The 22,804-nt window shown below is 38.0% G+C and overlaps 1 protein-coding gene across 3 annotated transcripts in view; it reads left to right on the top strand.

The window, feature by feature from the left end:
* The window catches only part of PRDM5 (PR/SET domain 5), a 58,445-nt gene extending 39,517 nt beyond the window's left edge, over positions 1-18,928 (top strand). For 2 of the 3 annotated variants that reach the window (XM_041482320.1, XM_041482321.1), the window contains 3 exons: positions 4,610-4,695; positions 13,979-14,083; positions 18,710-18,928. In XM_041482320.1, the coding sequence (XP_041338254.1) occupies positions 4,610-4,695; positions 13,979-14,083; positions 18,710-18,874 (356 nt within the window). In that variant the 3' untranslated portion in view covers positions 18,875-18,928. The remainder of the gene's footprint in view (positions 1-4,609; positions 4,696-13,978; positions 14,084-18,709) is intronic. The other variant, XM_041482322.1, reaches the window with a different exon arrangement.
* Positions 18,929-22,804: the final 3,876 nt, after the last annotated feature.

Here is a 22,804-nt window from a genome sequence, read left to right as displayed (position 1 = left end):
GTGTATTAAACAAACCCACCTTGATTATTTCACTGCATAATTCAAATTCTTCATTCCTTAACTGAGCAGTTGAGTCCCAGTAAAGACAGCAAGCCAGGGAATCCTGCTTGAAGCTAACATGAATACCTGAGAATTTTGTTTGGGTGTCTAAGCAAGCTGCAGGGGAACAGGGACAGTAAACAGGACTGCAAATTTCACAGATGAAATAGAATTAATGCCTGAGTGTGGTTTGAAAGGGTAGTGAGACTGTTACTTTGGTTTGCTCTTCAGATCAGGACTATTTTGCAGCTGGATGTTTCCTTTTTTGGTTTTTTTTTTTTTCATTGGATGGGAATGCATTTCTCCTGTAAAGTACGTATTTACTTAATCTGATTTGAGGCCGTTGTTCTGAAGTAATTACTAACATTATTGGTTCTAATCAGGTTTCCACCTACTTGAGAAACAGTTTTATTTTTGTGGCTCAGCTGACTACAGGGAATGCAAAATACAGTGTGAAAATAGCAATGCATATGACCAGTTTGATTAACTGTCTCAAAGTCCTTATTAATTGTCTAGCTGTAGCCACTGAAACATTGAAATCTTCAAAAACTAATGTATATATGGATTTGCTTCTTAATTGTTTTGTGCCTGAGTTTGGGAGATCTGTGTGCTAAACTCAGTAAATGCTGCCGTAGAGCACCTCTGATTGCAGATGTCTCATGGGAAGCTGTCCTGAGTCCAACCGGAATGGGAGAATCTGGTATTTAACTTGCTAAGCTACATTAAGGTCTACTAGGTATTGTGATTTCAAGCTAGAGATGGAGAGGAGAAAAAAAGATGTCAGTTCCATCATGACGTGGTTTCAGATCAAAATCTCATATGTTTTTCAATCATGGAATTGTTTTTCATAATCCTTGTATTAAGGTTAAATTTATTTTTATTATGTTAAAAGCTCTGATTTTTTGTTCATACAAAATCTGGAAGTAGAATGTCTAGACTTTGAATTATGCTAAATCCACTGCAATTTATCCCAGGATTATTTATTTGGGGTTATTTGTACAGAAGTGCCATTAATGTGTTGAGCAGTTTGTTCTGGAACAGCGGGGACATGACAGTCAGCTGTTACTCAGGGGTGAACTTAACATTTGTTGCATTTGACTTGCTTGACTTTCTGTTATTTTAATGAAAGCAATAGTTTTGTTTAGAAAACAGATTTTAAAAACACTCAAACATAAAATACTTCTATGTTTATTATATATAGCTGTATATTAAAATGTGTTTATATAAAAATGCAGAGTGTAAATGGCATAGTTGTTAATTGGCATTGACTTTACCTAAAGTGCACCCCTGTCTTAGTCTGGTGTTACCACAAATTGACACCATCTCATAAATGTTCTTCTAGCAGCAAATCCAAGAAGAAATTGTAGTTTATCTAGGGGAAATCTTTCTTTCACTTCGATTCCTATTAACTCCTTCTTGTGAAGACAAAAGAAATAGAGGTTCATGACTTGCCAGGTATTTAATTTGCCTTTCTTAGTAACTTTTGCTCTTAAACTCCTTGTTAGAGATCCATTCATTTTCTGATCAGAGGAGTTTTGCCTCTGGAAATCTCCACAATTTCTTGTGCAGAACCTGAAGTTTGTTACTGCAATGTTTCTAATGGGATTTTGATAGTCCTTGTCTGGCTGTAGATGGATGTGAGAGCGCTGATGGATAATGTCACTTTCCCAGGAGACTGTATCACATGGTCCTTGCTCTCCACTTGGTTTCAGGGACAATTCTAAACTTTGTGCATGCACAAGCCCCTCTCCTTTGTGGACACTGGCAGTAGTTTTCTATGAAATGTTGCCCTTCAGCAAGCCTTCACGTGTGAGAGGAATATTTCTAGCATTCATTCTTTCAAATCTGTCTTTTCCTTTGTTGCCATCGTGTTCCATCTGCTTATCACAGGATAAGAGGAAGATAAACTGTTCCTGTCTATCTTACAGGACTTAGAGTGGGACAGAGTGTGTAAGACTTCTCTTGGGAAACACCTGCTTCCCAGTGGTCTCCTTGAATGTGGAATCATTCTGATGAGAAACTGACTGGTAGCATGAATAATGTTTGCCTAGGCTGGCTCCAGAAGGAAGGAAGTTAATTTTTAGTAGAGATAGAGAAGGTAATAATGTGGAGTTGTAATAATCTTGCCAGATCTGCTGTCCACAAGATCAGATATTTAATCTAAGTTAGTTACCTGGGCTCCTGAGACAGTAAATAGCAAAAAAGATGCATTGTCAGAGGGCAGTTTGTTCACTTCTGAGACAGGCAACGGAGGCCCTTTCCAGAGAGCAGTTAGTAAGAAATTTATACTAAGAAAATTGGTTGTTGCTAGCACAGATGTATTTTAAGTGGCCCATTGTTAATTTTGTAAAATCCTAAAACCTTTTGAGACAGAAGTTAAGTTACAAGTTTAAATGATGTTTATGCTCAGGTAGATGCTTGTGTAAGCACCAGGGCACTTGAATAAATTCTAGGCATGCAGACTCCAAAGGTGGAAGAAAATAACAAAAAATAAGAGCAACAGTAAAATTACTTGGGAACATCTTTTAAGTAGTTTTACTGGAAATTATTGACACAAGTGCACGTGAAATTTATATAATTTAGAAAAACAAGATGGTTCCTAGTTTGAATGTCAAGTCATAGCTGGCAGTCTGTGTTAGGCAGTAAACTTGATTTTTGGAGCAGTGAAGATTTTTTACAGTGGACAGTTTATAACAGCAGCTCCAAGCCCGACTTTTTCAGGTGTGGCACGTTGATGTGGAGTCATTGTTGCCCTCTGCTGGCATCTGCTGAAAGCTCCTAGGGCTTTCCTCATCAAGCACCACGGTGTCCGTGGTTGATTTCAGAGGGACACTGTTAATCTGTTTCAGACAAACTCAAGCCCATCCTTTGAAGGCAAAAGTCTTTCTCTTTAAAGAGAGATGAGGGTGGGGGAGAGAGGGAGGAGGGTACAACTCCTACCTGTCATCGCTCATCTGCTTACAAACTGCTGAAAGCTTTAAATTCTCCATTCAAAAGCCCCCAGACATAAAAATGTCAGCTGAATTAATTCAGTATTGGAGTACTGACAACTGTTGGAGTGTTTGAATTTCGGGGGCATGAATTAAAGGCATCGAGGGTCAGGAGAGAGAGGCTCATATATCAAACTGCTCAGTGAAAACACAGCTCTAACACAGAGATTGTTGTCATCATCCTAAAAAGAACCCCAAACCCCCAATTCACACAGTTGAGCTTTCTGAGAGATGACAGAACTCAACGGAGAAAAATATTTGTGTTTACAAGTGCCTTGCTGGCCAATCTTATGCTGTGATTCACAGTTACCTATACAGAAGTAAAAGACAAAAAGAAAAAATAATCTGTCTACAAAGTAGAGTAGGGTGGCCATCCTCTTCCCTAAATAATTATCTCACCTCAGGTGCCCTTGAATCTCTACCCAACGTGTGGAAATGAAGATTTCATGTCCAGCAGTGGCTCTTTGTCAATATCTTTGGGATATCAGTGAAATAGTCTGGTTTGGGTTTTTTTAAACTGTGAAATGGAGTTAATCTTGCTTGCCTATTTTAGAAGATTGAGTGTTAATAAGTGCTTGACATTTGTTCTATATTAAGTCTATACATGCAGAAATACCTTTGTAAGCAGAAAGCTGTGCATTGACTTTATAAAACAGGCTTTGCTTAACTTGTGACAAACTTTTATTTGAAAAGACACCTTCAGCATTATGGTTGTGTAGAACAAAATCAATTTTGTTAACAGAAAATTTTCTATCTTAATTTTTTTTACTAATTAATTTAATTTTTTCTACTTTGTTTTCCAATGGAAACGGCCTGATCTTTGCTTTTAAAGTGTTCTATACAGGAACAGGAGGCAGTACACTCAGATTCCAGTGCCTTGCCTGAAGAGTTAAAAATTCAAGTACATTTCTTCCAAATGGTGGTGCTCAGAAACTCTTTACTGGTTGTCTCTGAACAGCTCAGTATCCACATGACACTAATGTGAGTTTGGGAAAATCAATGCCAAATGACACCGGTGTAATGGAGCATTAAGCAAATACCTTTCAGATATGGGATGCTGCAAGGGAGATGCTAAGATTGTTCTGCTTCCACTTCAGTCATAAATTGGGACACAGATATTGCAGAAACTTTTGATTAACCAGCTTCTAACACAGATGCAGCATTATAAAAGAGCAGATTTTATATTCCATTGGGATTCTGACACCCAGAGGCCTCTAATAGCGACCAGATGTGAAATAGAAAAAATATTTGGGAGCAGTTAATGCCTAACCATAAAAGTGGCCATGTGTAAATCACTGTACAATGTGGTTTGAGCAAGGGCATTAGGTGTTTTCTTTTTGGTTTTATTTCCCCCAAGGCTGTCTGTGTGTATTCATGTATTGTAGTGCAAAATCAGTCAGCAAAGAGAAATATTTTGATCCAGCACTCCATCCCACTCAGGCAGGATTATTTGTAATTTTTCTAAAGTTTAAATCTGCTCTTGGAAGAGAAAAGCAGTTCAGTTTGACGAATAGCTGTGCTGCAAGGCCTTCATCCTCTGAGGGCACATTTCTGGGTCCTGATGCTTCTCTTGTTCTCAGGTGAGCGTCCTTACCAGTGTCCCTACTGTGACAAGGCTTTCAGCAAGAACGATGGCTTGAAGATGCACATTCGCACCCACACCAGGGTAAGTCCCACACAAGGAGGAGTTTTTATGCTTGCTTGAGGATTGTCTGTGACTCGTGTGGTGAAAAGTAATTAGTTGCTGTTTGTGTAGAGATTAGGCTCTGCCAACCAAGGTATTTTATGCCTATCAAAATAAGAGGAAAAGATTCAAGTCATTAACTTGCGAATTCTAATTAGAACTCCATTACCTTCTATTTTTTCTGTGTTTGATTTCTTTTATGTTGAAATAATAGCTGTACTAACCTCTTCATTTAACCCGTGGTTATTTATAGATATAAATTAATGTTGTTTACTGAGTAAACAGCTCTGTAAAGGCTTCACTGTGACTGAAACTTCAATACCCAGTGCTTTGATTCTTGCTGTGCCTGTAAAGTCCAGTCACTATGAGATTTTCTAGAGGCTGTACTTTATTAACTGATGACAATTTTTATATAACTTTTATTTAACTGGGAGCTGTTACAGCTCACAAAGATGAGTGCAACTTTGAGACCAAACCAAGAAAATTCTGCATCTACTGGGAAATAGGAAAGGTGATGTTTAACTTAGTAGTCTCCATATGCAAGTGGGCACACAGAATTGCTTTTAAAATAAGTAAAATTAAAAACTGTTTCTATTGTTCTGTGTGGGTCTTGAGCATATTAACTGAGGTCCTAGATAAAGTTGTAGCTTTTGTACCCCAAACTATACAAGTAATGAGTAGTTTGTGCAATACTCTTGGTAGTTCACTGGGAACAGGCTAGTCCTATGTTGTTAGTTGTTTCTCCTTTTTTTTCCAGCTGTTGAATCACTTTAAGACGTGCTATAAATTCTTCTCTGTTGTTACTGTCCCCTCTTAACTGTGTTTGCACCAGGAGAAATGTCATGACCCATCAAAGTTCTGCATGACTATGAGGGGTAAACAAGCTCTGAAACAGTGCCAAATCCAGGTTTTTTTCCTGATTTTTAATACAGTTTGAGTAAAAACAACAAACACTCCCCAGCCTCTGTAGAAGAAAAATAAAGGAAAAATAAGATTATTAGGCTTTTAGAGTCTACAGTGATTTACACCAAGTGATGTTTTCTTCTAAGCATTTTTTAGCTGATAGGAAAGGGAAGAGTTAGGAAAATAAATTTTAAGGAGTGGATATTTCTTTTTAATATATGTAGACACTGTAATTAGACAGGCTTTGTGTAGCGCTAAGAACATAATAAAATTTGTTTTAAAATGTCTCAGGAAATATTCTACTGTACCATGGAGGTCAAATACCGTCCTTAGAGGTACAAAGAACTCGGTGCACACCAAATGTGATCTAAGTGTTTCCATGTACTTGAGATGTGTTGATCATCTACATTTGAAAGGTCACATTTCAGGTTTTTTTTTTATTTTGATGTGGGAAGGTGCTGGTCATCCCCACAGCTACACTGTGGCATTAAAATGTGCAGGCCAAACATGGTTTTTTAGACTTGATTAGATTTTGGTTCTTTTTGTGGTGATACTGCTCCTATCCCAAAACTTGACAGTGAGTCTCATACATATTCATTTATCTCCATGTAAATATTCTTTTTACTTTGAAGTAACAAGAATCACTACTGATAACATTTACATTAATAGTAATTTCTAAATTAAAGCCTGTTGCTATATTCTTGTGTGTCCCAACTTCCCCTCTTCCTCACAATTGACCGTGTTTAATATTTAAGTAGAACTGGACAGCTAAAAAATCAAAGGTCATCTTAGGAGGAGGAGGAAAAAAATGGGTTGAAATTATTAATAAAAACAAGAGAAGAGAAAACAAAGTTTATTACTGACTTCCATGGATTTTCAAGCCAGAAGACGGAATTATGCCTGAGTCTGTTCTGCAGAATATTATCCATGAAGTAGCACAGGATAATAAGCTATTGTTATTTTATTGTTCAGGTGAGTAAATATTAGTGCAGGTACAACGGAATAAATATGTATTTTAGCTGATGTGGAAGAACAGAGTGGTGAAGGGAATTGGAAAGGGAGGAAAAGGAAGTGTGGGAGCAACAATACTGAGAGGTAAATGGGGCAGATGCCATTTGTGTCTTGGCAAGAATGAGAAGATTTATTGAATCTTAGTAGTAGGTTGATGCTTGTCAGGAATGCAGGGTACAGGAACCAAACCAACCCCCCTTCAGCAGAGAAAACAGCTGCTGAGCTGTTCATGTGTGTTTTTCCTGAAGTGAGGGCTCATGATCTGAGTCCTGACTCTGAAGGAGATGTGTTCTAACTGCACCGTGTAAGGACTTCTCCAGGGAAGAAAGAAACCTGTGCAGAAAGAGTTTGAGACCCCTGAGCACAATGCACTATGAAAGAACAGGACTTGTTCTGTGTTCCTAGGCTGTTTAAACAAAGATGAACTGAAGATTAGGAAATAAAAAATGCACTGTGTTTGCCAAAGGTTTGGGTCCCACTGTCAGTTCTAAGAACAAGAAAAACCAGGAAGTCACACTTGAAATTTCTCTTTTCAGTCATCCCATGTTTTGACTTTTTAAAATGCTGTAAGGTTGTTTGCTTTCTCTTTTTTTACCCATTCCTACACACAAATTTTATTTGAAATTTATTCTTGCGTGCAGAATCATTGTTGAAAGAGTAAGTAGCTGAATGTGTAAATCATGAAGGTATTTTTGTATCAGCTGAGCCTAGCAATGTGGAAATAAACACAATCATAGCACCCTTCTGCAATGATAAATTATTTTTTATTCATAAATATCTTGAAAAACCAATCTGGTCTATTGGCCAGAAAGTTTGTGAAGTGGCTTAAAAATAATACTGTAGCATTCACCAAAGACAGTAGAGATTAAATCTCATTGTATTTTACCAGTGGGCTTAAATGCCAGACCTGATGCTAGGGATCAGGGAAGGCTGCTGGAAAAATCATTGTAGAAAGTTGATTAAGGTCTGGCAGCTGCTAAAGTGAGCACAGCCTGGGTGGCCACAGGTGTCAGCTCCAGCTCTGGAGTAAGCAGAGAAGGTAAGGGCAAACCCCTGCTGGCCAGGGCAGGGAGAAAACATCACCCACCTGATAGTAAAATGTCACCTGGGTACAGATGTGTTTCTGTGAAAGTAAATGTGTTTGCTTTATGGTTTGATGGGCTTGGGTTTTTTTCCTTAAGGAGAAATATAGCAGCCTAGGAAAACATAAATGAGGAACTTAGTGAAGTTGTTGATGAAATGAGTTTACAGACCATATCAGCTTTGAGGGAGTTACATGCACATTTCCAGCCCTCACACTGTAGGAAACTTCAGCTTTTTCCTAAGGCTTTATTCAGTGCCTGACTGGACATTGCAATGTTTAAGCTTAAACGTGTGGAAAAATTATTCTATGTTGTAGCAATAGAATTGCTAATGCTTGGAAATGTGGCCATTGATAGGTGCCCGGAGTTGTTGTCATGTTGAATTGATGTTTTCATTACTGCTGTGAATGGTGATTTTATTACAGTTGGATTCAGTGATGGAAAACAGAAAGAGTCAAAGCTATTTGAAAATGGCTTTTCATAACTTGATTTGAATATTTCATATTTACATAAAATAGATATATTTAATTTTTATAACTTCTTTAAAAATCTGAGCTCTGGTGGGTGGAAGCTGCCAGCCTGTGCTTAAATGAAGTACATTTCTGAGGTAATTTAAAAATTAGAGTAATTTCAGTGTTATAATTTTTATTTCATGCATAAGTGCCTACTATTTTAAAATACATTAATATTTAAATACATTTAAACCACAATATGTGTGGAAATTAACCAACCTTGGAATAATTTCGAGTTTTATTTATGGATTTCATAGGAATAGGGATAAATCATGGTGTGTGTGGAAGTGAGGCAGTCTCCTGTAGAGGACTCTTGCCGACTGTTTTTGTTCCCTGAACAAAAAGAGGTCCTGACTTAAACAGGCTTTCCAAGGCACTCATTTGGAACTTTACACTGCCCCCTCTTTTTTAATCCAGAGGAGTATTAAAATAGTAGTAAATGAGAAATAATGCAAGGAGAATATTGACATAATTTCACTTCTGTGTTTCCCAGGTAATATTTGAGCTTAAAGTTTGAGAAAGTGTTGTGCGTTTTAGAAGCACCGTAGAATGCTATTGTCAAAAAAAAAGATTCCTTTGTGTACTAAATACAGAATTCTGGGCACATGACAGTGACTAATGAAATGATATGATGTGTTGATTGAGTTTGGAGGGGTTTTTCCATCTTGGATTTTATCTCTATTTCCCTGTTGGTGAGATGGGGGTGAGTTCCCAAGCATCTGCCTGAGGATGATGACTTTGCCAGCGCTGTGGTTTCCTTGCTTCTGGAATCTGTGTTTGCACATAGAATGTGGAAGGTTTGAATCCCACTGCACCTATATTTTCACACTTTTTATGTAATCTTGACTGATGATCATCCCTTCCTTGCAGAGTGAAAATGTACTTTTTCTATATTGATAGTTATTTTCCAGGAGCAGGTGAACATCTATTGAATTTTCGTCAATGCTGATTAAATAAACCCTCCTTTTCTAAATTTTAGGGCCAGAAGTTGCCTCAGCAGTTCAAAAAATTGCAAAGAAATGAGAACTTTTCAATTTATGGGCAGCAAATAGGCAGGACTGCCATGGAAAATGGGAAGTTAATGATATGGTAAAGCCAAATGAATTGCATATACTGGATATTTTTAAGAAATGCCCTTTTTTTTTCTGGCAGGCATTTCAGAGAAGATTCATGCTTTTGTTTTAATTACTAATTTCATGGCAAAAAAAGGTTATTTTTTAAATACTCCTAAAATGAAATTAATTGAGACCTGTTCTAAAAAAAAAAAAAAAAATTTAGTCATTTCAAACAAAAGTCACATTTTGTTTAAATCTGCCAGAATTATGTCACAGTTGTTTTAACAGGAAAATTTTTTGGCCTGCTCTAATTGTTGGAAATATTTTTCAAAGGATTTTACTTTTCAACATGTTCTTGTAAAGTGATTTTTAATTGATGCTTAATATTATAAGTTTCAAATCCCTACTATTATTGTAAATTCTCATCACCCTTTGTCTTCCAGTGTCAATGTTATGTTAGTAGTTTAAATAGGCCTCTGTCTCTGGGTCTGCCACTTCCTATAACCTGCAGAAACTTTCTAGTTCTAAGAGAGGATCTTGTTGGTTCTTGAATTTTTTTCACACTTAGATGCAAAACTGGAGTTCATCAACTTGGGTTATCTGTCATTTTAAGCGTAAACAGATTTCCCACATTTTCAAGTTGGCAAAGCTGAAGGATTTCCAGATTTCTCTTTGAGGGTAACGAGCTCCTGGTAGCTGGCAGACATGACTGGAGTATTTTAATGTTACCTGGCTGGTCATGTTTGTTCATTCTAGGCCACATTTTTCCATTTGCCTGATGTTTTTTCAAAAGTTTTTTTATTAACCCTCTGTTCAGGTGATAATGCAAGCATATAAATTATATTTAGTAACAGTAATAATGATATTTTCAAAATTTTCACATAAAACGCCTTTTAAAAGCAGATGGTGTTACTGTATCAGTATCTCATGAATAGACATTTTAAGATTTTTTCTGTGAGCAAAGGAAGGCTTTGTTTTAGAATAATGGAAAGAAAAGGATTATTTATTTAAAAAAAAATTTTGTGTGTCCTGTAGCATCACCATTATTCCTGTCAGTTTTCACATTCATATCACAAGTGTAAATATTTACATGTAATACAAGACCTGATAAGCTTTTCCTTTTTTCTCTGCACTTCTCTCAAGCTTCAGTGTTCAGCATGTTGAAAATACAGGCCCATCAAGTTGGTAGTTGCGTTCTTAACTCTTATTTTAATCTTGAGATATGTTTATTTGGTGGTAATAATAATGTTGTTTAAATTATGTTTGTCTTGCTGTAACTGTTGAGCTGATGAAATGGTTCTAAATTCAGATTTAGAAAGCAAGCTGTAGAGACTCCTACCAAAGTCATTCACGTTTCACCTGTGTAACCAGTATTACTGGGTTTACAGAGGACAAGTGCTAACCTACTGTACATAATGTATTTATATTTCTTAAGGGACATACAGGCAACTGCAGCAGCAGCTAGCAGTTCAAATGTTCTGCATTTGAGTAATTCCATCTGCTGTGCTTGCAGGACACTCTGTGCACCCTTTGTGTCAAGCTGTTGAAGGTGCACCAAATGTATTTGAGATTTGTCATGTTCTGAATGAGGTCTTTCTAGTGCAAAGCACAACTTGCTTAGAATTCAAGGTGTAATTTGTGATTCGGCCATCCACAGACACAGGAGTGTGTACTGCAGGCCCTGTTTTATTTGACATGGTTTTTAAAATGTTTAATTTCTCTCAGTTTTAATGGTCAAACCCACCAGAAATGGGAGCTTTTAAGGTCAGCATGTGTTAGTCTTACAGCAAAGCACCTTCCAGAGTACCATTGGGCTCTGCTTGGCCTTTTCTTGTTCAGAGGCAGGACGGTTGTAAATTCTGATCTACATATTTCTGTTCATGCCTGGCATGCTTAAAACTGAGATATTAAATCACTGCAGTATCAGCCACGTCCTGTCTCTCTTGCTCTCCCTGCTCCCTTCCTCATTTAGATGGTCAACAAAAGAAAACACATGTAACCCTTCAGCTTGGCTGCCACCACAGCCATGGCCTGGCAGATGCTTCTTCAGCAGAGGGCAGATTTATAGTACCAGCACTTGCTAACTCCTCTGAAGTCAGATTTGGATTATCTTCCCTATGAGCTCCTGTTTTGTTGATAGTTAGCAGGTTTTTCCCTTTTCTTCATGTTATAAATTTGTCCAGCTTTTTTCTTATCTCAGTGTTGGCCCCTTTTGTCCTTTGGTGGTGGCATTAGCTTTTTCAGACCTGTTGCTGTGGTTTTTATCTTTTTTTTTTTTCCTCTGCTCACATTTAAAGCAGTCATGATTGTGCCAAACAAACATCACATTTTCCATGTTGCAAGTGTTGCTTTCTCCAACCATTGTGCAATGGAAATTTGACACGAGGGGGAGAAGGAGCAGAGAGAAAAGGAAAAGCACAGAATGTTTTGTTTTGAAGAAACTGATTGGTGAGGATGATGTTTTCTTCAAAACAACAACAAAAAAGTCTTTTTCTCTGGAGATAAACTGAGGGCCAAGTTTTGCTCTGGATAGCACTGCTGGTTTTCCTGAAACAGACACAGATGTCAATGGAGGGAGCCTCCACTCAGGAGAGAGGAGGCTGGTGTGAATCAGTCATATCTGCTCAAGTCACTGGAATATACAGATGGAAGGGATCTAAAATTAGATCAAAGACAGCTTTGGATGTGTTTCATGCACTGCAGATGTGAATTTCAATACAAATGCCAAGGGGATGTTAGATACACCATTTTTGCCACAGAGAATAATGCAAATATAAAATATACAACAGCCAGACATAACCTGGGGGAAGATAATACAACCCAGGTTTGTGACTCCAGCTTCCCAGAGTTTAAAATGGCTCTTTGTCCAAATTGGAATCCTGAAATCCATTTAGCACTGGAATGATTGACCTGGTCATTATCAAGTCAATTCTTCAGATAGCTGAAGACCAAGACAGTAAAAAGGGAGTGAGTCCACCTGGTGCAGTGTGCAGTAGTGAATGCTTTTGTAGGTGTTTAAGATGTGCACATCGTATACTTCACTTTGCACTTTCTGGGGAACAACCTCCACACAGAAAGACTGCTTTTGGAGAATGCACAGAAATGTGGTTTGTGTTAACCACAATGCAAAACCAATTAAGGGGTTGTTGCAGAAACCTGCTTTTCACATGGCTTATTCATACATTTCCCTTAAAAATGCAGACCCTGCTCCATGAAGTCTTTAGTCAGGTCAGCAAAGCTCCTTGTGACATGGACTTCTTGATCCAGATGATAATCTTTTTTTTTCACAGATCAGTTCAGATCTTTTTTAGGTAATTTGTTATGTTTTGCTGTCTACTGAAGAATCATGGAAGTAACACTGTCTTTTCTAGGAAACTTGGTGGGAGGAGACTGCAAAATCAAAGAACCTCATCTTTGCCCCACTGAGGTCTCTGGATCTGCCCTAAAGAGAGAGACTGGGACATACCCTGCACTAATTGATTGTGCTCTGTGTTAGGTGTATGGTGAATGCTGGTGAATTCCTGGCAGGATTCAGCAATACATGGAGACCTGATGGTTCCCAGAGACTGAGAGTAGGAATTCAATAACCAGACAGCTCATTCTCTTTGTTTAATGCCTGAATTGTTCTGTCTCACTTGTCCTTGGATCCCACGTCATCTCCCCAAATAACTTGATTTTACTGCCTATTATTTGTTAATTCATAGATCTAGCTGCTTTTTTTGCCTATTGATTTATAGTCATTGCTTTCAATTTAATTTAGTAAAAAGCATTTACTTTTCTTAAAATACCTTTCTTCAGAGCTTAAGAAGTACAGAATTAGAGACCACAGAAAAAAGTAGAACGAGAGTGAAGGAAGTCTAGCTGGTGCAAAAATAAGGGTGCCTCTAGAATATGAAAATTTTAATGAGGCCATGTGCATTGCCATAATGTTAATTCTTGCATTTAATTGATTTATTGTTGATTTCTATACAGTTTTTCTGTAGCTTTAGTGGAATCAAGGAGGAATTACTCCTATAAAAGTTTCTATATGAAGGAACAACATCAAAGAAAAAAAGCTTTGCATAAGTGGGTTTCCTTATTTATCTCTAATTATTTGTTTCAGGTCAGTGAGATTGCAACTTTTCTAACATGTTTTACAGTAGCTGCTAACCAATAGTTCTAATAAAAATACAGATGGTTTGGTTGCCATCTGCACTTCTTTTGAGATTCTGCAATGAGTATGTGATTAACCTTCTGTCACCACTTTTCAAAGTAAGTTTTTCTGCTACCACAAGCTTTCCTTATACATCGTCTTCCTCCCCTTACCTCTTCCTGTGCTTGGAAACCTCCAAACAAACTTGAAGTTTTCGTAGATAATCTTACTTGTTTGTGTGCTTTAAGCATTTCTGGGGGATAAAGGAAAGAACGAGGAATTTTATGTTTCTGTACCTTTCACGTGACAAAAAGCAGACTCCCCAAATGGCTGGGTTTGAAAGACTGGAATGGATAATTAATTCATAATTGGGTGCTGAAGTGGAAACTGTCAGGCCACAGCTTTCCCAGCTTTCACTTAATCATTTGAAAGTCGTTTTCTGTTGTTTTCACTGACTGTAATACCTTGGAGAGAAAATAAAACTTGCACCATCCAGCATGGAATTCCACTCCTTTAATGATCTGGGCTCTGTGTTGACTCACTTTCACTCGCTGTTGTCATTGCGTGCAGGAAAAGCCGTACCAGTGCTCGGAGTGTAACAAGGCTTTCAGTCAGAAGCGAGGCCTGGACGAGCACATGAGGACCCACACCGGGGAGAAGCCCTTCCAGTGTGATGTGAGTTCCTCTCCTCCTTTCCCTTCGTCTTCTCAGCCTCAGTGCAGCAGCAGGATTTAATTGCAGGGATATTGTGGCCTTGGACTTAGTGCTTGTGATATGGTTACACTTCACATGGGCTTGGATTGCCCAAGGAATGAAAAGCTATTCAGGGAATTTCATGTGCCCTCTTTGCTTGCCAAGAGCCACGCACACCCGTTCATTTTATGGTTTTGGATCCCATAAGAGTTATTTTCACCATTAGTAATGCAATTTGGATGTTACCATTTACAAGTTAATTCTGCTTGGGTTCCTGTATGAATTGTATGACAGGTTAATAGTTGGAGATTAGCTTGTGTAGGAAAAGGGATTTAATTTATTACATGGAATCTCAATGCTTCTGATGCTGAATGACACAAATATGAATTCAGAATTGCCTGTTTCTGGTGAAATCTGGTCTGATATTTTCAACATCTGCTCACAGCCTCTTGTTGCTCAGTGAGGAGATCTGGGATGCTGTGCACGCTCGCAGGGCTGAAATGCAGCATATCCTGTGACAGTTCATAGATCACTGTCAGGTACCCTTCATGCAGCCTGCCCCCCTTGTATGCAACATCTCTCAGCTTTTGGGAGGTAGGTGGGAAGGCTGAATGTGCAGAAACTATTGGGGAATAATGTCTTTTAGAACTATTAAATGCCAAAATTGTTGCTCAAGGATTTAGAGGAAGGCATCAGAATGGGTGTAGAATTAGTGTAGGTGTTTTGTTTTGTGGTACTGACTCTTCATGAGGTAGTCACAGGGGAGTGCCAGCTCTCAATTACATCCTTGATGGCTCAGTCTGAGCAGCCGTAAATTTGCTCAGAAATTTATATAATTAGGTGCAAAATTAGAATAACAGCTTGGCAGGAAAGTTTCAAGGGTCTGTTAACTATTCTGGTTTTCAGTGAATGATCTGATGTCATTTCATTGAGAATAAAATATATTAATTTAATGAAAAAGTTCAACTAAGATATTTTGCTGACGTCTACAAATTAGGAGATTTGCTGTATTCTTTTGGGATAATCTCAGCCTGGCTCTGGATAGTACCTTGAGGATTTCTCTAACTCCAATTCATTGTCAATAACTTTTTCAGCTTTCAGATTGTTATACTGTTTATCAGCTCTTGGCCAGCTTGCAGTGTAAATGCAGTTTTTCTCACATGTGGATCCAAGATTCACTGCTTTTGAATTCAGAGTGTGCTTTTGCAGACTGACTTGGTATGGTGGTTGTATTTTATTCTTTTTCCTTGCTTTAATTAGAAATAGGAGCTGTGTGAAAGCATACTTCCCTGTTTCAGCTTTTCCTTCAGTTTTCCTCATGAATCAAGTAGAGCTGTACTTTCCCAAACCATAGCTAGAAACAGCTGTAATCTGTGTCTAGTCCTGGTCCTTGAGAATTCTTCAGAGTGTACCTTCAGTTACTGGTGGTATTTTTTGTACTTCAAGTTTCTGCCTTGTTTCACCAAAATCACTCTTCAGAAGGAGCTTTTTGCTGGCAGCACACTGCCAAAGGCTGCTGATCTTTTGGGTTTGGACATAACAGCACTTGCCTCGACTGTTCATTTCTACATGCTTCAGTCACCCAGGTGCCCACCATGGTCTGTTGCTTAATGCACACTTGGAGAGGGTTAAAATTGATGTTTTCAGTCATTTCTCCTTATTTCACCTGGGTTCCTGTTCTGCACATGCTGGAGACACAGTAAATGTCACCCAGAGCAGCCCATTCCTCCAGAGCTGTCTTGCACATTGCATGATTCCAGATGTTTATGTAGAAGTTACAGGAAAAGCAGTAGTGGACAATTACAGAAAAATGTCCCTATGGGGGACATTTATTATGAGCTACCCAATACTAAATTTGCTTTTCACACTCGAGTTTTTTCACCTACAATTTTTTATTCCGCTCAAGATAGCTGTAGATGCTCTCATTATTTTTCACATAATGACGTGAGTGGTAATTTATGACAACTTCCCCAAATTCTTATCTCTGGAATACCACATACCAATTCTTTTAGTCTATGTTTTTGCTTTAAATATATATTTTTTTTTTCCACAGTGAGAAATAAAAATTATGTCTTCTCTTCCTGTCTCACTCTCTCTCAGGTACATGGAACAGTCATTACAGTGCAGGATTGAGTTACATGTGAAACTAATCCTTGTGCTCTGTTTGAGGAAGGTGCTACAGTTTATTTATGTGTCTATTCCTGTGTCTTATCAGTCAGCAAAAGCATTTTCAGACCTTAATGTCTCAAAGCTCTCACATCCCGTGGATCATAGTGGAAATTGAATATTCCCATTTTAAGATGGCAGTTCTAATACATGTCACCTAGAAAAGTGAAAATAACTGAAATATGGAAATAGAAATGCAATTTTTCATAGAAAATTAGATGCCTGTCCTCTTCAGACCAGCCTGTTTTTTACTGGAAGGCCAATTGAACTTCAGTTTCTCAGAGACAATAGATTATTTTTGGGGGGCAGAAAGGTCAAGTACCGCCTGTCCTGGTTTCTTTCCAGTACAGTATTTCCTTCCACTCTGCCTCTGGTTGAACTTACACTTTCTTTCAAATGTCAATCCTCCCTACCTGACCAAAACTTTGATAATTTTGAAGAGATGATTAGAGCTCAAGTGCACATTAGCAAGACTGGTTGTAAATCTATAAAATATCAGTCTTGCTTACGAAATTGATATACAAAGCAAACTCTTAAAAAAAATGCCCAAAACTTTTCTGCATAAGAACAGCACAGGATGTGCCATACCTTTAATAATCCTGTGCATTCCATGTTCTTTTTGAAGAAGGAAGATAGCACAATGTGCTAGAGCCTTGGAGGAACAAAAGGACACATTACATGGTCACATGAGCAGAATAAATGAAATAAATGTACTTTGAGGCTGTGTTACAAGCTGTTTATTTTAGAAGTGAAGAGGTGTGTATATGATACACAGAACACCAATGCATCTTGTTTGTGTGTATATCCCTGATTGGCCTCCTGGCTCTCAAGAAACCTGGAGTATTTAGGAGTGTGTGACACTTTCAACACACTGGGATTTGTGGCTGTGATTAGATAAATGTTATGGGTTCCCCTTGTGTGCTCTGTGGAGGGGAAACAGAAACCTGGGTTTGGCAAAAGCAGTGCTCAGAGCTGACCAGTGGGTGCTGTAATTGAGGTTCACTGTCAGTAACAAAGGGGTGGCTGTTGCTTGGGTCTCAAAGAGGTTTATTCAGAGATCATTCACTGGGGAAAGGCTGGAGAGCTGCAGTTGCTGTATGAAGGTCTTCAGCATTATGTCATGTCATAAAGTCAAACATGTTCTAGTGCAGCAGCACACACAGTGTGGGGAGAAATTATTTTGGGTACAAAACTTGCCTCTGGCCATTGCCATTTTATGGTCATTTAATGGTTTAGCCTTAACTGGCATAAAATCCTCCATATGCTGGAGGTCAAGATGATCTACTTAGATCGTCAGCTCTTGTTGTTATGGTTTCAAAAGGAATCAGTCACCATTCAGCATTTGCAGTAGTTGGGTGCCAATATAAATTTTAAGCTTTGTTTTTGTCCAGAGGGATTGTCCTGGATTCCTTGAGTTTTTTCTGCAAGAAAGAGATATTGTCTGGAATGAACATGGAGTTTTAAGAGTGCAAGCCTATGGATGTTCATTCTTATGTAATTATATGACTCTTGTGTATTTCATTTGTCAAATCAGCAGCTGCTTCCTTTTATTTTTTTTCTTAATTTTCCTGTCAAATTCATGTTAGAATGTTTCCTTGCATGGGAGGTGAGTGTGACATTATAACTGCACAGTTTCACTTGAGTTGGTGTCTTGCCTTAACTTTTAATTCTAACTTTCCTTTGCTGAACTTGTTCTGTCAACATTTTGTGGTTTTCATTTTAACTTCAGTATGAGAGTTTTTATAAAGGAATGGCTTTAGTATGGGCAGAGTCCCTTGTGCCTTGGTCCATCTCTTCAAATGGCAGAATGAACTGGACTGCCTGGAATACAGTGGAGGAAGGAGAGCAGCACACCAGATAATAATGCAAAGGAATTGCACCTTCATTTACCAGATGTCTGCCATTTTCTTCTCCAGCCAGAGAAAGGCTAGAACAATGAGGTCTCCTTTACATCAGTAATTAACCTTTCTTGTAATCTTCAGAACCTCTTCATTCTCACTCCTCTCTCCTTGTAACTGAGCAAATGGAACTGATTATTTTGGAAGCTGCAGGTGTCATTCTGGAGGTCAGGAAGGAAATATTTCATTTTAACTGATGGATGCTTGTGAAGTTTTGTCACAATTTTAGCTGCATCAAAACTTGAACAAAGCACCACAATGTTACCAGGACAGCTCAAGGTGTTGGTATTTTGAAGATTGAGTCTTTTTTAGACAGCATCCTTGTGCCTGTGGTACCACTCCTAGTATACAACTTAAAAAGATGCCAGGCAGTGTAAAAATCTTTCAGGTGCTCTCTGAAGGCATTTTTCTTCCAAAGACCAGCTCATTTATTAAGTAGTGCAGGTAGGTGTGGTGGTGGCCTCAGTGATGTAATCTTAGGAGTGTTATACATGCTTGAAATTTTATTACTTTGTTTGTCTTTGTCTTGTCTTCGTTGCCTCAGGTTTGTGACCTGTCCTTCAGCCTGAAGAAGATGCTGATCCGACACAAGCTGACTCACAACCCCAACCGCCCCATGGCGGAGTGCCAGCTCTGCCACAAGAAGTTTACAAGGAATGACTACCTCAAAGTGCACATGGAAAATGTCCATGGAGAAACTGACAGCTAGATTTACCCTCAGTGAGAAAGGTGCATCCAAAGTGGTGCATTTGTACGCATACCAACTCCAGACTTTCCACCTGGCCAGTATGCACAGTCAGGAGAAATAACTGTAATGCCTTCACATATTATTTTTCCCAATTTTATTGTAAATATGTAAGTAGGAAAAAAAAAAACCAAAAGGCATTATGATGTAAACCAGCTTGAAAAAAAATTAAGATACAAGAACTTTGGAAAAATTTTATCCTCATTTAAACAAAGAAGCTTTAAGCAGACTTTTCTTTGTTATTGACATCCTTAGAAACTTAGATATTAGTATCAGTGCCTGGAAATCCTGGACACTTGCAACCACACTCTTGGCTGTCTGCAACTGTATTTCTGTATCTAACCTACAAGGCTGCATTAAAATTATTTAATTTGAAACCACACAGAATTTGTCATTCTAATTGACTGCTGATTGTATCCAGGCTTGCTTTATTCATATTGTAATTCTGCATTTTGTTGTAACACAATTTTGTCTCATTTTATTTGCAGCTTTCTCGTTACTGTATGAAGCTCATTAACTTGAATTGATTCTTGAGATGCCAGAATGTGTGGGTAGAGAACTGTGGAAATCTGTCAGCGTTCAGTATTCCTGTATGAGATTGAGGAGGATTTATTTCATCTGGTTATGCGAAACAAGACTGAAGTGAAAATTTTGAGCAATTTAGTTTTAAGTACTATATTCATACTCATCACTGTGGCTGGCAAGGCAAGTGGAAAGACATCTGAACAGAGTGGCTTGAGCAGCTAGAATTATTGAGTTTGCATGTGTTTGCTTTCCTGGTGAATAGCTGGTTCCCACAGTGTTTCTTCCAGCTGAATCAGATGCCCTGGATTTCTTCATATCACTTAGGTGCCTTTTTCTTTTTTTTTTTTTTTTTTTTTCTTAGTACTGTTCATAAGCACTGGGAAAAATACTGCTTTAAAACCAAGTAACAATCAAATTCTTCTTGTTATCAGAGTGAGTTGTTTGCTGCAGAAGACTCTTCAAAAGAGTTCCCACAGGCCCTCTTGTACAGCCAGATAACCAATAAATTCTTATCTACAAGGACAGTAAAACTGTAACTTCAGAGACTGATTGCATGTGGAATTCCTGAGTTATCAGCAGTTAATATTAAGGCTCTGGCATTAGCAAGCTCTTCAGATTCATTTTGGACCTGTCAGTGTTTTGCAAAATGAACTGGGACATCTGTATAGAGTACCTTCAGATTTTGGAGAAGTGTAATTATTCATAATTCTTTCATTTGTGGCAACCTCCTATGTGTAAAAGCATTCTAAGCCTTCATGCCCTATTTGCTTCCTGAGAGGTAGGAGAAACTTGGAGACTTTGCGAGTTCCATTCTGCAAATCATTCGTTCACATAAATCAAGTATATTCTAAGTGTCTAAGACAAATGTAGTCCAAATAAGCTTTATAAAGTTGAGTAAACAATATTTCCTTTCCTTGTTTGTAGAGATTTTATTGCAATTTATCAGAACAGTTTATTTCTAGGTCCAAAAAACTTGAATTTACTGGTGGCTACTATAAAAATATTGTAGATTTAAGTGTCAGATAGCAAAAGCAACCAGTATCATATACTGAATTGTGTGATGATTTTTTAGCTAGATGTTCTTAAGTATCTCCAAGGAGAATTAGATTGGTGACTTTTTTGACTTGTCTGGGGTTGGTAACTTTGTTGTTGTTGCCTTTTTGACATCAATGAAAAGAATTGAGTTATAGAAAAACCAAGTTTCCAATTGTTTATTTTTCACCCTTTTATATTTTTCCTTCTTCAATTTGGTCCATAAAACTCAGTCAAAAAGAACAGTAGAAGGAAAATAAAATACTAAAAAAAAAGCCAAAACAGAAAACGAAAAGTGAAGATTTTCTAAGGAGTTTTTGAAGGACAAGTCTGTTAAAATACAAAGAAGAAAATCCTTTTGGGGGGGGAAAAAAAGAGGATAATTTAACATATTTACATGTTTTGCATAGGATTTTTGCCAGAAATCTGTACTGCAAAGTTGCTACATGTTTAGGTTTAATATCTGCTTTTGAGAAGAATAGCTAGGTGTGAAAGTAGAGAGGAGAATGTTCTGTTTTTAAAAATTTTTTCTAAGTAATTTACAATATATAAGGATTAATCTTGCTGTATGTGATCAGCAACAGCAGTTAAGCAGCTGAAGCTTTGATCTTGTTAATGGTGTCAACAGAACAAGGGATTGACAGGATCAATGAGGGAATTCAAACCTTCCTGGCAAACACAAGAAGCAGATGCAGGAGGCTGAAGCCCAGCTCCGGGTGAGCACCTTTTTCATCTTGTCCTCCAGATAGGGAACTTTCCCTTTGGGCTAAAATGGCTGCTGACCTGAGCTGCTACAGAGCCAGCACCTGGCTTGGCAGTTCCAGGTCTTCCCCCTAAGAGCTGCCCTGTTCATTCCATGGGGGCCTGAGTTTCTTCCAGTCAGAGGTAATACGTTTCCCATTACTGGATTCATGAACTGTGTAATTGATTTTATATGCAAGGCAGACTTAACAGTATGCTACATATTTTTATTTGATTGTCGCTTTCTTAAAAAAAAAAAAAAAGGAGGAAATCAAAACAAAGAGAAAAAAAAAAGCAAACCAGCAAACCCTTCTTTGAGTAAAATTTTCTGTTGACAGTGTTCCACTTGGTATTACCTGGAGAAAATAGAGAATGTTTCCTTCACCTGATTTTGAGAAGTGGTAAAGTGAAACCTGTTAGTCTAAAGGTAATTGTAAATTTTTTAGTGTTGTGTTTGTATGTTTGTTCATTAATCATAATTTAATAAAATACGGACTTTTTCTTAGTAAGTGGTGCCTTGCAGAATAATATAAAAATCTAGAGATATTCCTGTAAGAGTGTGTAGTCACTGCAATTTTAGAAGGTTGTGACTTTTTCCCCACATACTGTAAGTTTCTGCAGATACCATTCCATTTGTTCTAATTTTTCCATTACCATTGGCTCCTCTTGGAGAGAGCTCCATCTCTGATGTTAGGAACAGCAGCACTCTCACTAGTGCTTTTTGCTTTTCATTCCTTTTGCTTTTCATTCTGATCAGCTGTGTGGCCAAAAGATGATACAAATCATTAAGATGATAAATATCTTTTAATTTTCTAATGTTAGATTTCTCATCTGTGTGTATGACTGTGAAGGACTTCATGCATTCTTTAATTTAAACTATCAAGTCCTAAGTAGAAATCAGATAAAGGAGGGGATAGTGCAAGTTAACCTCTGCTGGGCATTTTGTGTTGCTTTAGGTTGCAGCCTTTAGTTCTCTGCATTTGTGTCAATAAGTAGCAGTGCTTTTGTTCTTCCAAGACACCTGACTCTTTGTTTGTTTTCATTTTGCAGTTTAAAAGGTAGCATAACAGTCCCTCTGAAGCACCACGTTGAGCGGAGGAGCTCAGTGTGCTGCTGTCAGGGTACAGTAAAAGGTTTTCAGTTCAGTTGCATACTTACTGCACTGAAGTGTTGGGATTTTCTTCACAGTGAGATCTGAGATCTGTTTATTGGTGTTTTTTAGGCAAGTGTGAGCTCAGAAGTTGTGTTCTTCATCATGAATTCTGACAGCTGTATGTTCTGTGGTACATCAAAAGGATTGGAGAAATTTAAGTAATTTAAGTCACAACTGAAGAGTTGTCACAGATAAAATTTTCTTTACCTAGAAAATTATTAATTGAACATTTCAACCTGGGATGGCCAGTCTTTTTATTTAATAGTTGTTGCCTATTTAGTCCCTTTTATCTCCCATCCCCTTCTTTTGTAAGCTGTTCCTGACTCCCTGCAATGCTGTGGGCAGAGGCGGTGAACTGGCAGAGCTCAGTGTTTGCAAAGGGTTTGCTGCTCACTTTCCCTGATTCCTGTTTGTTATGCTCAAGTAGCAGCAATGTCTTGGAG

This window comes from Pyrgilauda ruficollis, unplaced genomic scaffold, assembly GCF_017590135.1.
Source record: "Pyrgilauda ruficollis isolate IOZ18807 unplaced genomic scaffold, ASM1759013v1 scaffold58, whole genome shotgun sequence".
NCBI lineage: Eukaryota > Metazoa > Chordata > Aves > Passeriformes > Passeridae > Pyrgilauda > Pyrgilauda ruficollis.
This window is presented reverse-complemented; position numbering and strand designations above follow the sequence as displayed.